Raw genomic sequence first — 16,519 nt, forward strand, 5'->3', positions numbered from 1 at the left:
TGAAATAATAATTCCGGCATTGCTTTCCATTTCCACGGAGAGTATACTAAATGCATGTTTGAGTTTTAGCCTAGAACGCACTGTAGCTCGGAGGGTGATCGTTCTCTTCATTCTCTCTCTTCCCTAATGAAATGTCTTTTGTAAAGTCTGTTATATATTTTTTTTTGTTCACTCATGGCGGATGTTCTAATGAGGCAGAGCCTGAAATAGCAGTGGGGCTAGCACTGCAGAACTATGACATCCCATGTGAGAACTTGCCCAAATCACAGTGGCTGCAGCCGTGCGTCAGGTTTCTTTATTTATAACCCGTATGGAATTGTCCTACACTCTGAGCATATGGAGGGTTATGTAACACTCAGCATCCAATAGATAAAGTCAGGTCCTATATATAAAGCTTTCTGAAGAGTTGTTTCCGAGGCTGTTTAAGATGAATTTAGCGCTCCTGAATGTCTGCTTCACAATCATGTAACAAAAAGATTTGTTATAGTAAAGCAAAACATACATACGTTTATGGCATTCCTGATATTTCTTTTAAAGGGTCAGTTCATGTAAATAACAGAAAGCATATTTTCTAATTCAACTCTAGTGATGTTTAACCATGCAGGAATACTTTACTTTACTTGATTGGACCAGGTTTTGAGATGTCTGCTTCCACTCCAGTATAATGAATGTGAATAAGATATTTGTGATATTTTGGGTTTGTGGTCCTCACAGAGCTGAACATTTAAATTAGAAAGAAAAAAAACCCCCAGCAAGTACACTTTTCCAGAAACACTATCTCTGTTATTCTCAATAGTCCATGGACCAAACTGTCAACTTTTTACTGTACCTACCTCACACTGAAAAAGTAGTCTCTATGAAAACTTAAAGTACTCTCTACAGAAAAAAAGCTCATTATGAAAACAGCTTGTTGACAGTGTGTTGTATGGGTCAGTGGTCACGAACCTGTGTGTTGGGAGACGAAGAGGTTGCAGGATGATTACTGGGATAGGAATTAAGAAGAGACTAAACACAGCTGCAAAAATGTTGTTTATTTTCACACTTTTCTCTAATCTTTGCTTTTTTTCACTGGAAGTACTGTACTCTTACAATTTTACTTATTCAGACCCTCTAAAAATGATTCTAGTGAAACAGTCTGAGAAGTCTTGGATAGAGCAGCTCGTAACTCATAGGCATGCTCTATGTGATGAGTTGTTGGGAACCATTACTGTGGATAATCCAGACTAAAGGGGAAGGGATACTTTCTGGAGAGAGAAATGTGTTGCTTTTGAATTTTTAAACCATAATATTTACTTTAAGCACCACAAATGAAATCACATTCACTACAAAGAAATAAATCCTAATCATTCCATGTGGCTAATTTTGAGTGAACTGACCCTTTAAGAAATAAGAACAAATACATTTAGAATTTCATAATTTCCTCCGTAGTTAGCTAGAATATGTGTTTTGAAAACAACACTGGCGTTTGCTGCTGTAGGCATCTCATCTGATTAGCCCTCATTCACTCAAATTGAAATGCCACCTCGGGCCTGTCACATTGTATATGAGGGATCAGGCAGGAAAGCTGGTCATTACAATCATGACATCAAATGCCTGGCAGCAGAGGTCAATCAGTGTACATTAACCAAACAGAGCTCATTTGTTTTACAGCTTTTAGTGGCGTGTTGGCACCGGCGTACATGAGCTTTAGGCTGGCATCCAGCGGGCATGGAGGGCCTCCCAGCTGAGCGGGAGCAAGATGGGCCTTGGCCAGCCCTCTAACAGAGGAGTATGAAGGAGACAGAGAGTGGGGTGTTAATGTGTCTCTCCCACCCCCCTTCCTTACCCAACTCAGCTGATTTATGCAGCTGATATGAACTCCTTTATACTAGGTCCTCATAAATACCTACGACTCTGAAATGATAGTCAGGTCACTGCCAGAAAGACCTTAGCACTTTTTATTTGGTACAAAATAATTTTGGGAAAATCCTTACTTCCTTGGCCAGTCCCTCCTTTCATCTTTCTTTTTGGCTGCCACACTTTTTAATCTCTGGGTGACGATATGTCATCGCGCTGATGCATTAGTGTGGGTTGGTGTACAGACAAATGCGTACACGGGCAGTCCAAAGATTACTCTTAACCCTCACCTGGTCCTAATTATAGTAGCTGAAGGCACATTTCGGTGGCACTCTGGTGATCTGTCATCGACAGGCCCTCTCCAGTCTGGCTGGGAGTGATATCTCTCTGTAAAATATGTATGACATCAAAAAGCCTTAAAGGTTATTACAAATTAATAATGAGTAGTGGGCCGAGAGCGGTAAAAAATAGCCTTCCCCTGGTGTCGTGTTTAAATGTTTAATTTAACATGCTGCAGTATAAATGTGGACTGCCTCCCAGCAGTATGTGCAAGGCCTCGAGGCCGCGCCAGACTATCTGTGGTCAAACAAACAAGCAAAACAACCCCAGACCACCAGACTCACGTGTATTAAGATTGACATTCAGATTAGACTAATTCATGCAGACGTGGATGATCATCCGTCTGGAACCGTCAACTGTTATCTTGAGAAGGCGAGGCGCTCCTGTCTTTGCGCCTCTAACAGCATACGGAATTATAAAAACACTAAAGGAAACAGTTTTACTCGCATCAAGCGCAAATTCTCTGTAGACTTCAAGACACGGAAAAGCTCTTTCTGAGCGTTTCTCTGAAGCAAGTCGAGTCATTGGCCCTGAACCCCCCTCACAGTAATGTCTGAAGACACTGTACAAAATTGCCTTATTTATGCCTGTAATGTAAGCTGTCTGTTCTGGTGTCGCTCATTCTCTGTGGAACCGACGACGGTGGCAGCCGAGTCTGGGAGTGAATTTGCCGGGCGACTACCTGGGAAACATCAACAGTCATTAATTATGTAAAACTCTTCTCACAGTGGGAGCGGGGAGAGCTGCATACAACTGCAGCGCCTGCTCCTATTAGACTCAATGTACTCTACAATGAGCCCCCGCTGCCTGGGGGCGTGGAGGGATTATCAGCCTACCGCCACGACCCCCCATAGAAAGACACACACGCTGTACAGTACAACAACACACACTCTTACACACACCAAATGTGACGTTCTATTAAGTTCTGCACTGATGTATGCTCGTGTTTAGCTGAGGAGGAGAGTAACAGGAATCTCTGCGCTGTCTCTCCTCCCTAGTCACCCCATCATTCATTTCTCTCCTTTGCAGGTCCTGTTAGGTCTTTTTTTTCTCTCTCATTCTCTCTCTCTCTCTCTCTCTCTCTCTCTCTCTCTCTCTCTCTCTCTCTCTCGTTCTCGTTCTCTCTCTCTCTCTCTCTCTCTCTCTCTCTCTCTCTCTCTCTCTCTCTCTCTCTCTCCAAGGCAATTGTCTGCTTTCCGGCTTTCGCACCACAATGAATGAAATCGGCAAATCTGACAGGACAAATGATATGCCGTGTTTGTCAGGAACACGGGGTAAGGGGTTGTTTCATTGTTGATAGTGCTGCCACCAACACCGCTCTGGTCTCCGCTACTTGGAACCAAATTACCATCAGAGCTGTCCTATGCAGGGGCCCTACCTGAGATCTTCTTTTCCGAGCACGGCGATCGACAACAACAGATTTATCAAGCAAATAATAGACCTAATTTCTGCACCATGTGTTTCCAATCCATCTTCTGTCAGCAACAGACGCGAGATTGTTCGGTAGACTTCAAGCCGTCTCCACAGCGTTGTGTTCCTCCGTCGGCTGCGCTCTTCCAGCCGCGGTTCAAGGCTCGTTCATCAGCGTTGTTCTTTTTTAGCGGATGCGGCTTTGGCATGATGTTCCTCCATGCTGAAACAAAGGCAGCGCTGACACCTGTAATTAATTAGGCTATTATGCATTCCGCAATGATAATTGCCTCACTGGAAAGTCACCAGCTTTCTAAGAGGGAGAGAGAGGAGAGGTGGATGGAGAGCGCTATCCATCATAGCCGAACGCTCTCTCTCCCTCTCTTTCTCCCTCTCCCTCCCCCCCGTGTCATGCTGTCTCACCTTGACTAGTGTAGGCAGGGCTAGAGAAACACTGTCAACATGTGTCTGAGGGCGAGATATGCAGCTGTGCCTCCCCCTCGCCAGGGCTGCTCCACCAGCGGCCTGCCAGGGTCCATCCACTCCAGGGCTTTGACTCACATTGGCACAGTTACCCATGACACCCCATCTGTTGTAGCTTTGTTCACTAGGGCAGTACAGCGCTGGGATAATGGGGGCACTTTATTTTTATAATTAGCCCTTACCTACACTTCTCCTCTCTTCTCTCCTCTTAACATTTCTCCCAGCACTGAAATCTAGTCCAGGTGCACTCATTACTACTTTCCACAGCCCTCCCTCTCTCACGCGCATCAACCAGTGCCTTCATCTTAGCCTCAGCACGCCCCCGCTCCCTCCCATCACGCCATGATAGTTACATTTTCAGCAGACACACTTTTGCTCAAGGTTTAGGTCATCCGTTGCATCAAACATTTGAAAGCGCGAGCTCAAAGAAAATGACAACTCCCTCCTTTTGAACTACAAAGACATTCATAAAAGATTTGTTTTCCTCCCTCCGTTTTGTCTCTCAACGGCTCTTGACTTTGACTTTGCCGTGACTTTGAGGTGCTAGCGTCGAGGCCAGTGCTTGCTTTTTTTGAGTTTTCGTGGAGAGGGCGGGGAACGCAGTGGTTCTGCCGCCTGTTGATGGTGTGGAGGGACCCAGAAGACACCTGCCGGGAGGTGGAGACAGCAGGCCCTTTGATCTGGGTTTAATCTCATGCCATGTTCTGTCTCTCATGCGGCTCTGTGTGCCACGTCCATCGGGATTACGTCAGCTCCACCTTGATCTGTGGAGGTCTGCTGACTTCTTATGCCTGAGCCATTAAACGACACTCTCCACTGGGGCTTTGACCCAAGGTCCCGCTCATGTAGTGTCATATTCAAGTCATGTGTTATGTTCCTTTATAGCCATGCTAGCAGCACGGCTCTGTCAACTTGGATCTGTTGATCGGTCCCCATTTTGGGAGCAGATGAGAATATCTCACACAGACATTTTAATACAGAAATGTATCGTTTCCAGAGGACCAATCCTACTGTATTTGGTCATCGCCTGACTTCTACATCTATTGCATCCAGTATGTCAAAAAGTTCACACATCCTTTGATGTATTTGATTGTTGAATGGTGCACAGTATTGTACAAACATTCATGGTTCTAAGATGTTGTTTGCTTAAGACATTGTTTGATTCCAACCTTTCCTCCGGTGCCGCCTCAAGGTTGATATTTTTGGTTTTGTATGAAATTGGATGGATTAAATGAAATCAATTTTCTACAGACTTTCGTAGTACCCTTGGGTGAATTTTGGTGATCCCCTTGAATTTTTAACTGGCTCATAATTTCAGTTAGTCCTCTCTTTTGGTTTAGCAAATATCTACAAAACTAATGATGTTCCCATCAGCCTCAGCTCTACGTTGTGTTAGGTGGCAATTAGCAAATGTTAGCATGCTCAAATAAGATTGTGACCATTATACCTGTTTAACATAAGCATGGTCATTGTGAGCTTGTCACTATGCTTACGTTGGCATTTAGTTCAAAACCCAGTAGTTTAAGTACCTCCAATTTCACAGAGCTGCTAGCATGGCTGTAAACTGGCCTATTAGTCTTGTCTACTGACTGCTAATGCAATAATAGCTGTAAAAAATAATATTAAAGCCCTTGCTGCCTTGTTGATTAATGGTGTCTAGATCTTACTTAAGGTTTTACTCCACTTTGAATTATGCAGGTGAGGGTGTGCAGGTTGTATTTTTTCATGGTTGCAGCATGTGTTCAGGAGAGGATAAGTGCTACAACAGAATATGATGTGGTCAGCTTTGGCCCTTTTATTTGGCTGAGACGCCAGCTCTGCAGTGGCAGCGGCGTCAGTGGCTTGTGAGAGCGGCGGGTTGACTGACAGGCAGCGCTGATCAGAATTGACGTGGCGACGAGATGTGTGTCAGCGCTCTGACTGCTCATCTCACTGGGCACCCGGAGACGACCACAGCTACCGCCATGCTGCTACCACCGCTCCAAGATGGGTGTCACCATGATTAAATCTGCCCTCAAACACAGTCTGTGTGTAGTGTGCATCTGCCTGTGTGCGACTTGACGTGTGCGTTCCAAAGTTCGTGTGTGTGTGTGTGTGGGAGTGCGCGTGTGGGTGTACACGGGTCTCTCACCATCCAGACTGTATTGCAATAGTGTTTACCTCTGTCCCTCTCCTCCACCCACTCATCAGTCACTCCACACCAACTCATCTCTCTCCTCCCGCCTCTCCTCTGAACCCACACTCAACACAAAACAAATGCCGGTGGTGACAGCTGCACAAGAGCTGGGTGGCTCTCTTAAAATATGATCTTTTCACTGCTTCAGAGGGGAAAATTCTGGATTTGCATGTGCTTGTTTTCAACAGCCAGATCACATGTAAAGAAACTGAAAAGCACGTGAATGTAGGATTGCAGGTTTATTTCCTGCATTCCATGAACATCCTGCTGCCAGTTTGCCAACAAGATGCATCATTCAGGTTTCTTTAAATCAGTTTGAAAATGTATATCTTTATTTATTACACACTAGGGAACAATATTGATCAAGTTGTAGAATAATTTTGCAGATTAAATAAATGTTTTAAATAGACCTAATCAGTGAGAAGAGAGAATAAGAAGAATAAAGCCCAACTTATTTTTTTCCTTACACATTACTTTCTTCTATTTGAAAATGAAAACATCAAATTCAACCAGAAATAGAGGGATAATCCTACAGTTAAAACTGCAACCACAACCACCAGATTGTTTTCGTAGCTTATTTTTTGCATTAATCAAAACAAAATATTATTAATCACTTTAAAAAAATAATAATAATAATGATTTCAGTCCTGTACCAAACAGAAATGCTAAACTGCTTCCAGCTTCTCAAATGATGTTGCTATTATATTTTCTCAGTTTTATTTAATTCCAAATGTATTACATTTGCATTAAGATTGTCATTAAAAAAAACACACAAGCAACTTCAATACATCATGTGTGGCTTTGGGAAAATAAGAATTTTCACCATTTTCTGGTGTTTTAATAGACTAAACAATGAATTAATTATTTAAAATATATTCCATAGACATGTTGAAATAATGAAAATAAATGTTAGTTGCAACTCTAATCTGTATTATTGTACCTGAAGGCATTTATGTTGAGTGTTACAGTGGTTACAACAGTTACTAGCATATGAAGCCTCTATGTGTTGTATGGTACTGTTCAAGGAAGGGATAAATATTAGTTGATATATTATTCATTGCAAGTAAAAGAGCTAACGTAAGGAACTGGTGAAAAGTGGATCCACTGACACAGAACAAATGCTTAATAATACTTACAGCAACACAACTGGAGATAAAGGGCTAGAAATGGACATTATACAAGGCTCTAAATGGAATGGTAGTATTGAAAATGGACAGACAGATATATTGTTGTTGTTTAATACTAGAATCTTTGTTTACCAATAAGAATTTGATTGAAATAACAAAACAAACAAAAAAAAACCCAACACCCCAGCTCCAGATTTCAGCCCATTTTAACCCATCATTTCATCTTAACATAGCATTAGCAGACCATTGTTCATATTTTGCCTAATTTTCTCAACACTTGGATTAAAACAAATGTTTGTCAGGCATCCAGCAGATTCTTCTGGAAGGTGTTGTGACAAGCGGCGTTGCGATGGTGGTGATGATGGTGGAGGTGGCTGCGGCGGCGGCGGTGGGCCTCCCACTGTTTTGTTCTAATAAGCATGAAGCGGGACTGGGGTTGTTGTGACATCCTGTCAGCCTGTGGGCTGGACTGGCGCTCCGTAAGCAGCACAGTAGGATGGACTCCCTATGATTGTGCACTGACCTTTGCATCATGGGGAAGATGACAGGTAATTTAGAGGCCTCAGGGACTGTGGAACCATACATTTGCTGTCCCCAAACCACCCACAACACCAACCACATTCACCTTGAGATAGAAGCAGCGTTTCCACGTACGCACTCACACACACACACATATGCAGAAAAACTGAGAATGAACTCACACACTAAGGCACAGATGCATATACAGACACCCTCCAAGCGCTCGCACACTTTATTTGTACACACAAAGAGTGCAAGATCTGCCTTTACACCCGCCCAACTCCCCCATCATCGTCACACACTCTAATCACCTGCATCATCACAAACCCAGCCTCAAACAACCAAATCACAGGGGGTGGCAAACTGGTAAGGCAGAAGGGGGAAAACGATGATTTAGAGTGATAATTGCATAATCACCAGTTGTGATAATTGTAATTGATGACTGCATAATTGCTAATTGCGCTCTTTATGGGAACCTCTCTTTTCTGTTGTCTCTCTGTCTCTATGTATGTCGCTCAGTAGCCCCTCACCACTCTGCTTCCTCTACTCCATGCTGGATTTGTTCTCTCCTCCTTCATTTATTTATTTTTTTCTCTCTCTCCTCAACACATACTAGCTTGTTCTCACACTTACAAACACACGTATACACCCTCACACGCTCACATACACACACACACAAAGACTCACTAGCGGGTGCTGTAAGTATTCTCAAAGGCTTATCAGTAAGTATTTCCCAGCAGCCTTGTCCCAGAGGCTGTGCTCTGCCCACTCTGTTGCCGCGTGAAGAGTTATGGAGGAGCGCTAACAGGTTTCTTTTGTCTCTCTCTTGCTACTCTGCCCCAGGCTTTACTCCTGCTTGTAAAAATCAACCTGCGGCCGAACCCATTCCCTCGGTAACCATATGTTTTATCACAAAAACGGGTGCAAAACAAAGAAGGCGCCGCAAGCCTAAAGCCAGGGCCGGAATCATATCTCGCAGCCAAAAAGAAGGAGAAGCCTGTTGTTGTCTGTCCTCGAGCCATACCTCTAATGCATTTGCTCCTATCTTGCTAGTATGAAGCCGGCTCCGAAATCCCACGTCGCTTGGCTGGAGGTGGATTAGCATGGAGATGAAGATGACTCCCCTGATCAGCCCATATTATGCACGACACCTCAGAGTGCTTTGATGATAGCAAGGGTGGGTTGCAAAGAGGAAGGGGGGGGGGGGGGTATCTATACGCATTGCGGGCGCTAACGTGAGAAGGCATCAGGCAGGCGTGTGATTGATGTCTCTGCTAGCGTCTGTAGGCAGGTTAATGGTGTGATTGTGGAGGTAATCTCTGTGTTCTCTCGTTAAAGGATGATGGAGGGCCAAGAGACCCCAGAATGTCTCTGGAAGACGGAGCCTTAGCCGCCACCACGCGGGATCTTTTTTTTTTTTTTTTACATATGCAGTCAGGAGTTTGATGTATACGCCTCACAGGAAGCAAGAGCAGACTGTCAGTGTGAAAAGTTGATGAGTCGCTGCGGGTTCAGCCACCCCGTCGTGGCGGCCGGTAGTTCAGGTGGATGATAGTTTGTCCTGGCGCCACGATCCGATATCGGCTGAAAAGCCAGCTCTCTGTCACCAAACTTCTTCTGATCACAGCTGAAAAGGAAGCAAACCTTAGCTGAACTAACACTAGTTGCTGATGTGCTCATAGCCCACACATGAAGCTTTATGGGAACCAGTGAGCTTCACACATTTTCACTGTTTGTCAAGCAACATGCCAACATTAACGTCACGCCCTGGAAGGAGAAGGGGGGAGTGGGTAGGGTGGAGGGGGGAGGGGGGGGTTTAAATTGGGGTGTAGCTGAGTATAACGACAGCATAGTGTAGCAGGCAGCTGGCTGAGAGCTGCAGACTATTGCATCTGTATTGATTGGGCTCTAGCCTTTTCCATTTTCCATGAACTCCTCTGAGCTGCTCCAAGTGGGAGTGATGTGGTGGTGGTGGTGGGGGGGGGGGGGGGGGGGTGAGTGAGGGGAGGGGTGGGATTTGCTTGATCTTTATGATATTTCTTTAAACATGATGCTGTCGTTATGCCTCCCAGGGGAAGACGCCAGCCATTTCCAGTAAATCAAAGGCTCTCCGTCCCTCGCTCTTTTCCACACACCTTATTTATAACCCCACTAAACAGCCCCAACACACCACCACCACCACCACCACCGCAGCAGCAGCAGCCGCCGCCGTTGCCATTCTCATAAGTGTTTTTCTTTGCGAAATGAATGTTTTTGAAGTGCAGTCATATCATTGAGGAGCAGGCCTGTGCTCAGCTCAGCCGCACCGCGCACTTGACCCACCGTTGGGGAGTCCATCGAGCCGATCCGGCAGAGGCTGTAATCAACAGTGACAGAAATGACATACACAATAGATGACAATAATTTGAATTCCGTCTGCTCTCGGAGTAGTAGGGGTGGGAGGGGTCATTTGAACGAGCCTGATCTGATTTACCGCCGCAGTAGCAGAGGACGGCCTCGACCGCGTCCTCTGATTTACAAACAGGCCCGAGGTCTTAGCGGGAGCCAGGAGCAGCGGTAACCCACATACCCACTAGTGCAGGTGCCCTCTCCATGGGGCCAGGTGGCGGCTAATTCGCTTTCTTTGTCCCTCCTAATGAATCGTTAATTGGTTTGCATCACCCGCCGAGCCGGGGATAGCAGGTGCCGAGTGCTGCTGGTGACGGAGGCCGCTGTCGCTGGCGAGCCTCCTCGTGCACACACACACTTACACACACACGCCGACACCTACATTTAACAGGCCAAATGTCACTTCGCAACATGCGGCAGCCTGGCAGTTGCAGCAAGGATATCGTCATAGTTTATGCCTTGTTTCTGCAGTTGTCAGTGTTTGGACAGAAGAAGCACACACACACCCTCTGAGTTGAATATAAGCTGCACATCATCTCTCTGTTACACATACTAGATATATATATTAGTCTGCATACAAGGCATTTCATTTATTGGCATGATGCTGTGAGGTTGACCTCTGCTCTCGCTGCTATTGATTCCTTGTTAGCCGTTTAAGATTTTAAGCGTCTTCTTCTCTGTCTAAAAGCATCCATTTAAATCCCTCGAACCCAAACGTTACGCCGCGCATGGCGATTTAGACATATGCCAAGATCAGATCAATCCATGTTTACCTTTTAACGTCGTCTTTTTCTCCCTCCTGCAGGTGGTCGCTCTGAACAAGCGCAGTAAGGAGGCCGAGTCTGCGTTCCTGGGAATCTACAAGCAGCTTATCGAGGCCCCAGGTGAGTCTCCTACTTAAGACCTGTGATCAACATCCTCACAAATAACAGCAGAAATGTAAAAAAAAAAAAAAAAAACTACCCTTAAAGTCATTACTTTCAGAGTTATCTTCACTCCCCGCACATCAGCTTTCCTTAAAGGGCCTACACCACTATCACTTCTTTCTAAGCACCCTCACACATACATATGATGTATATGAAGCAACACACACACGACCAAAAAAGTTAATTTTCTTGCCATATGTAGACATGGTGCAACAGTACATGGATATAAGATACATTAAACCCTATACCCTGTGGCTCTTATCTATTTTTCAAAGTCTGCGCTCTCAGAGTGGTTTCCAAAACTCTGCGTGAGGCCACTTCAAAACCCAGCACTGGTTCTTGAGTGTAGCCCTAGCTGAGGAGCGAAACACATCCTTGAGGAGCTCTGCCGCTGATTGTGGAGGGCCAATTAAAATCCCAACTGAAGTCTGGCTTCGCGTGGAACTCTGGCCCTGATGAGGCCAATGGGGGGAGAAAAAAAAGAGGGAGACAGGGGGCAAAAAAGACAGTAAGTTAGAGAGGAGGAAAGACATATTGTGTGTTTATGCAGTTGTTATTCCGGCGCCGGGGCACATGTACTGTATTGCTCTTTGTTGCAGGAGACGGCAGTAAAACGCAGCCCAATCTCAGTCTAGATCAGAGAAACACTTGTGGCAGGAGTAGAGAATGCTGTTTACAGATTCAATGAATACAAGATAAAAGTCTGCGTCAGAGAAATAGCGACGGCGGCAGCTGACTTTTAAAGGTCTCCATTTTTCCTTGAAGTCCCCCTGCTTGATATTGCGCCACCACACTAACACACACAGACATGCACAGACTCACACACACAGACACAGACACAGACACAGACACACATACACACACACACAAGCACAGACTTTGAATGGAGTTATTTCCTTGATAAGAAATACCGTTCTTTGAAGATGTATTCTGTTTGATTTTCTGACCTATACCTTTTATATCAAGGCCTTAATTCAAGCCCAGGAGCATCTTGTGGGATATATTTTGTCAAGAACCCTTCTCAAGTAGAGAATAGAGTCAACTAAGAGTTGTTATGTTCAAGAACAAAGACTTTAAAATAAAAAGAAAGGCCGCTGTCACCCACCATCAACTCTGGCGCATGAGAAAAAAGAACAGTACAGTACAGCGGCTTTTGTTTTTCAAAGTAACGTTTTTCTCTGGGCTCTTTTGCATATAACTTCATAAAGAGGCTTTCTACCTGGTCATTTTTATTCTGAGTATAAAGACATAGACTATCCTGTGTCAAGGTATATCAAGTGACATCTCACCACTAGCTTCCTTCTTCCAATTCACCTTAGCTTTACAAAAGGAGTCTGCTTCACTGTTTCCTTGAGACTCAAAGTGAAGTTAGTTGGTTTCTTTCACAACAAAGGGTAGAATAAGCTGTGGCCTGATTCATTACTAAGCAGTCAATCAATTACTTATTACCTATTAGTCAGTTAAAAGTCAGAAATTAATTACTTTACTAATGACTTCACTGCAGAAGTAAGTTACATTATTACATCATTACTTTCAATAATCAGCCTAACACAGTCAAAGTTGCCCTACAACTCCAAACATGCCCCATCCACATGTTGTATATTCTGTATTTAACTAGAAAAACATTATACATTGTGGTAAAACAGTTTACTGACCATCATCAACTAGTTTAGTCTCGGTGACTCCTGATTACAGAGTCCAGAAGTCCCCAGATGTTCTCACAGGGAAGATTTAAACAAAACCAGCTGAATCATACATGTGGGCTTAACAGTGACCTACATTAGCAAGCCAGCTAATAAGACACAACATGTAGAGGGTGTACTGCTCCTCTTTCGCTGCCCTTCCCTACACATCCAACTCCTTAACCAAGCTAGAACATCCAAGACCAGTGAATTAAAGTTGGATTAGAAATCAGGGCGACAAAGTGGACAGCCGCCCTTCAGCTTTGACTTTCAGGGGTTCTAAAAGTCCCAGGTGTACTGCATGAAAATAGCTTTTTGCTAATTTGATTAATTAAAGATTTGTTAGGTAATTTAAAGCTTTATTTCCTAATAATGAGAATCTTGTACTGTAGAGAGGCCCTGAGTCAAACTCTGCTTTAAAGAACTTTATTACTTTAGTTGTCATTTTGCTCACTAGTGCATATTCCTAAATAAATGTATCATTAGTTAAATTACCAGAAACGAACTGATATGCAAATATCTTTTGAAAATCTAATGTTTTTATAGTGCTAGATGGTGTCTGGGCAAATACTGACGCTGCTGCTGCTGCATGCTCTGGACTTAATGGGAACGAGGAGGCATCAGGGTACATAGAAGCTGCTCAGAGTGCACAGTGGGTGGGTGGGAGTCGGAAAAAAACAGCCCAGTAGCATATTTAGGGCCCCTAATCCAGCCACGCAGTCTATCCACTTAAAACACAGTGATGAAATTGATATCAACTCTCCATCTAACACTTAACACGAGCGAAACAAGCCGACCCTCCACCGTGTTCAAAAGTAATGGAGGGCTAATATGTAATGTATCCCTTAACCCTGTACTTCAGTGACTGATTAAAGTCAACATGCTAGTGTAACTTGTTATCTTGTTGCCTGATCTGACAGTGACCATTAAAAAAAAAAAAAAAAAGGTAAAAATATGGTGTAGTCTGACCCCGCCGTTCCTCCTCATGTCCGGCTGCAGAGACTGGAGCAATGAGAGTATTCCTGTGGCGGCTACTCGCACAGTATCTGCCATCTGTGAGGAGGGCCTACAGTATCCTGTGCCTGTTTGTCACTGTACATCTTGCTGCTGGTGTCCAAGGTCACAACTCCCCCCCACCACCAGCACCACCAGCACCATACCCACTCTGTCCTCCTCTCTCTCCCTCTCTCTCTCTCTCTCTCTCTCTCTCTCTCTCTCTCTCTCTCTCTCTCTCTCTCTCTCTCTCTCTCTCTCTCTCTCTCTCTCTCTCTCTCTCTCTGTAGCCCACCCCTCGCTAGAATGGATGACTCCAGGTACACAGGAGGACAGTCATTTGGCTGTGGCCCCACTTCATTTCTCTCCTCTCCTTGCAAACACAACAGCGAGCTTTCCCAGCTTACCCCCCCACCCCACCCCCCACCCACACCCACCCACCAACCAACAAATGCTACAGCTCATGTATTTTTAATCTTTTGACAGACGCAATTATTCTTTACACGCCGTGCTCGTTAATCTTAATGCAGTTATTACTATTCATTGCCGGACGTTTTTTTTCCCTCCTATTATTTTAATTTGAAAGTGTCCCTCTCTCTCTCTCTCTCTCCCTCTCTCTCTCTCTCTCTCTCTCTCTCTCTCTCTCTCTCTCTTCCCCCTCGATGTGCGTGCGTGCGTGCGTGCGTGCTCATTTGGCGCGCCGGTCGGGTCCAATCAGAACAGGCCAACAGCAGAGTTAATAAATGCAAGAGGCGAACGAGGAAAAGGGAGGAGGAGGGGCAAACGGCAGCAGCAGCAGCAGCAGCTCAATATGTGACCTGTTGTATCTGGCTATCATTAACATCTGGTCACATATCAGTTATCCACTTTGCCGTGCCCACTATTGAATACAAATAACATATCCATTATGTTTGTGAGATTCCAGCGCGATAATGTTAGGCTTTGTTAATGCTGCTGTTTAATGGCAACTAGAAAACAACTCGGAGCAGGAATAACTTCTTGATGCGAGTGATTGAAGTGACTTCCCCCCCCCCCCCTTCTTCTCTCTCCTCTCGCCTTTTATGAGGCCGCTGAAGCCGACACGTCAATCCGCTGGAGTGTTTCATTAGCGTTCTATATTTTGATTTGCCTGTGACATCTCCCCATGCTGTGCACTATAACTCCTACCCAGTCTGAGGCTTGAAAGAGGCCTGTTAACAGTGTTTCCCTAACAATGTTTATATCACCTCCGCACGGTTTTGATCAGTGCAGATAAACATGTCCTGATCACTGAACGCTGAAAAACAGTGGCAGCTTCCGCCCGATTTTCACCGGTTTCCCACAGACGCAACCCTAACTTCCCTCCGTCTTTTTCTTCCTCTCCTCCTCCTCGCTCTCAACCTTTTCTCCTGGAGTGTGCCTATGTGCATGCGCGTGTGTTTTGTGAGCGCGTGCGAGAGTGGCGTTTGAACGTCGGCGTTTGTTGCCACCTCTGTGAGAGCAGCGAGGCCCTGTCGCCAGGGGCGTAGCCCTGAGACTGACGCTCCAGGTGTTTGCTCTTCCTCGCCTCCTCTCAGTACACACACTCATCCCTCAGGATCCACCCCGCTCCCTCTCTCCTTTAGAACACAGCTCCTTTTATCTGAGCGGGGAGCTCACTGAGAGTTTGTGAAGATTCTGATCTGAATACACCCCTCTAAGTGTGTGTGTGTGTGTGTGTGTGTGTGTGTGAATGTGTGTGCTAGGCCTACGGCATGTCTGAGGTGTGTGTGTGTGTGTGTCTATGCATGTGTGTGTGTGCACTAGTGGCAATGTTATGGCAACAGTGCTTGCTAGTGGTGACCAGCAGTACTGCAGAGCACAGCACAAGTACAAGCAGCTTTTTTTTTTGGTCACATTAAGTCTTTTGTCATGTTGTGTTATGAGACGGTTGTAAGTCCCTCACACATCCACGTCAGACGTATCCCGCGGCGACGAGATTATCGGAACAGAACGCACTGACCTTAGTAATTCACAGTCACTCAAATGCATAAAGAATAGTTGTCCTTCTTCAACCCTCCATAAACAGCAGCGAGCAGCAGCGAGAGAGGCCTGCGAGGCACAACGAAGCTGGCTTTATTGTAATTGCGCAGCTGAGTACCTACAGTGAGGATGAGAGGGAAGGAGGAGTGCTGCGCGGCGTTCGTGGCGGCCCATCGGAAAATAAGGGCGTATAAAAGCTGATGGAGAATGAAAGCTCTCTGGGCGGGACGAGATTATGCACAAGTGATTAATAAGAGCAGTAATAAACAAAGGCCCAGGAGATGTTTGAGGTGCTTAATAATGCATTATGTTCATAAAAGAGCTGGGCCTCTCCAACTGATCCCTGTGGAGTAGGAGACCCCAGAGGGACCAGGAGAGAGTGTGCTCTTAAAAAAAAAAAGAGCACGTGCGCATGTGTGTGTGTGTGTGTGTGTGAGTGTGTGTGTGTGTGTGTAGGAATGTCTGTTTGTGTGTGAAGATAAGATGTAACTGTGGGATTACAAAATGTAAAGACATAGACTGGTGTATTTGATGACGTTAATTCCTTGTGATTTGTCTTAGATGTCTCATAAATAAGAACAGGAGAGTTTTTTTTTTGTTTTTGTATAATATTTGGAGTGAAGTTTGGTTTGGATGTCA

General features: G+C 45.0%; 1 protein-coding gene across 1 annotated transcript in view; it reads left to right on the forward strand.

Annotated features, from left to right (window-relative positions):
• cux2b (cut-like homeobox 2b) overlaps positions 1–16,519 on the forward strand; it is a 93,045-nt gene that overhangs the window by 54,498 nt on the left and 22,028 nt on the right. Inside the window, exon 4 of the mRNA XM_053326246.1 lies at positions 11,084–11,162. Coding sequence (XP_053182221.1) covers positions 11,084–11,162 — 79 coding nt within the window. The remainder of the gene's footprint in view (positions 1–11,083; positions 11,163–16,519) is intronic.

The sequence above is a fragment of the Scomber japonicus genome, chromosome 9, assembly GCF_027409825.1.
Source record: "Scomber japonicus isolate fScoJap1 chromosome 9, fScoJap1.pri, whole genome shotgun sequence".
In the NCBI taxonomy this organism is placed as follows: domain Eukaryota; kingdom Metazoa; phylum Chordata; class Actinopteri; order Scombriformes; family Scombridae; genus Scomber; species Scomber japonicus.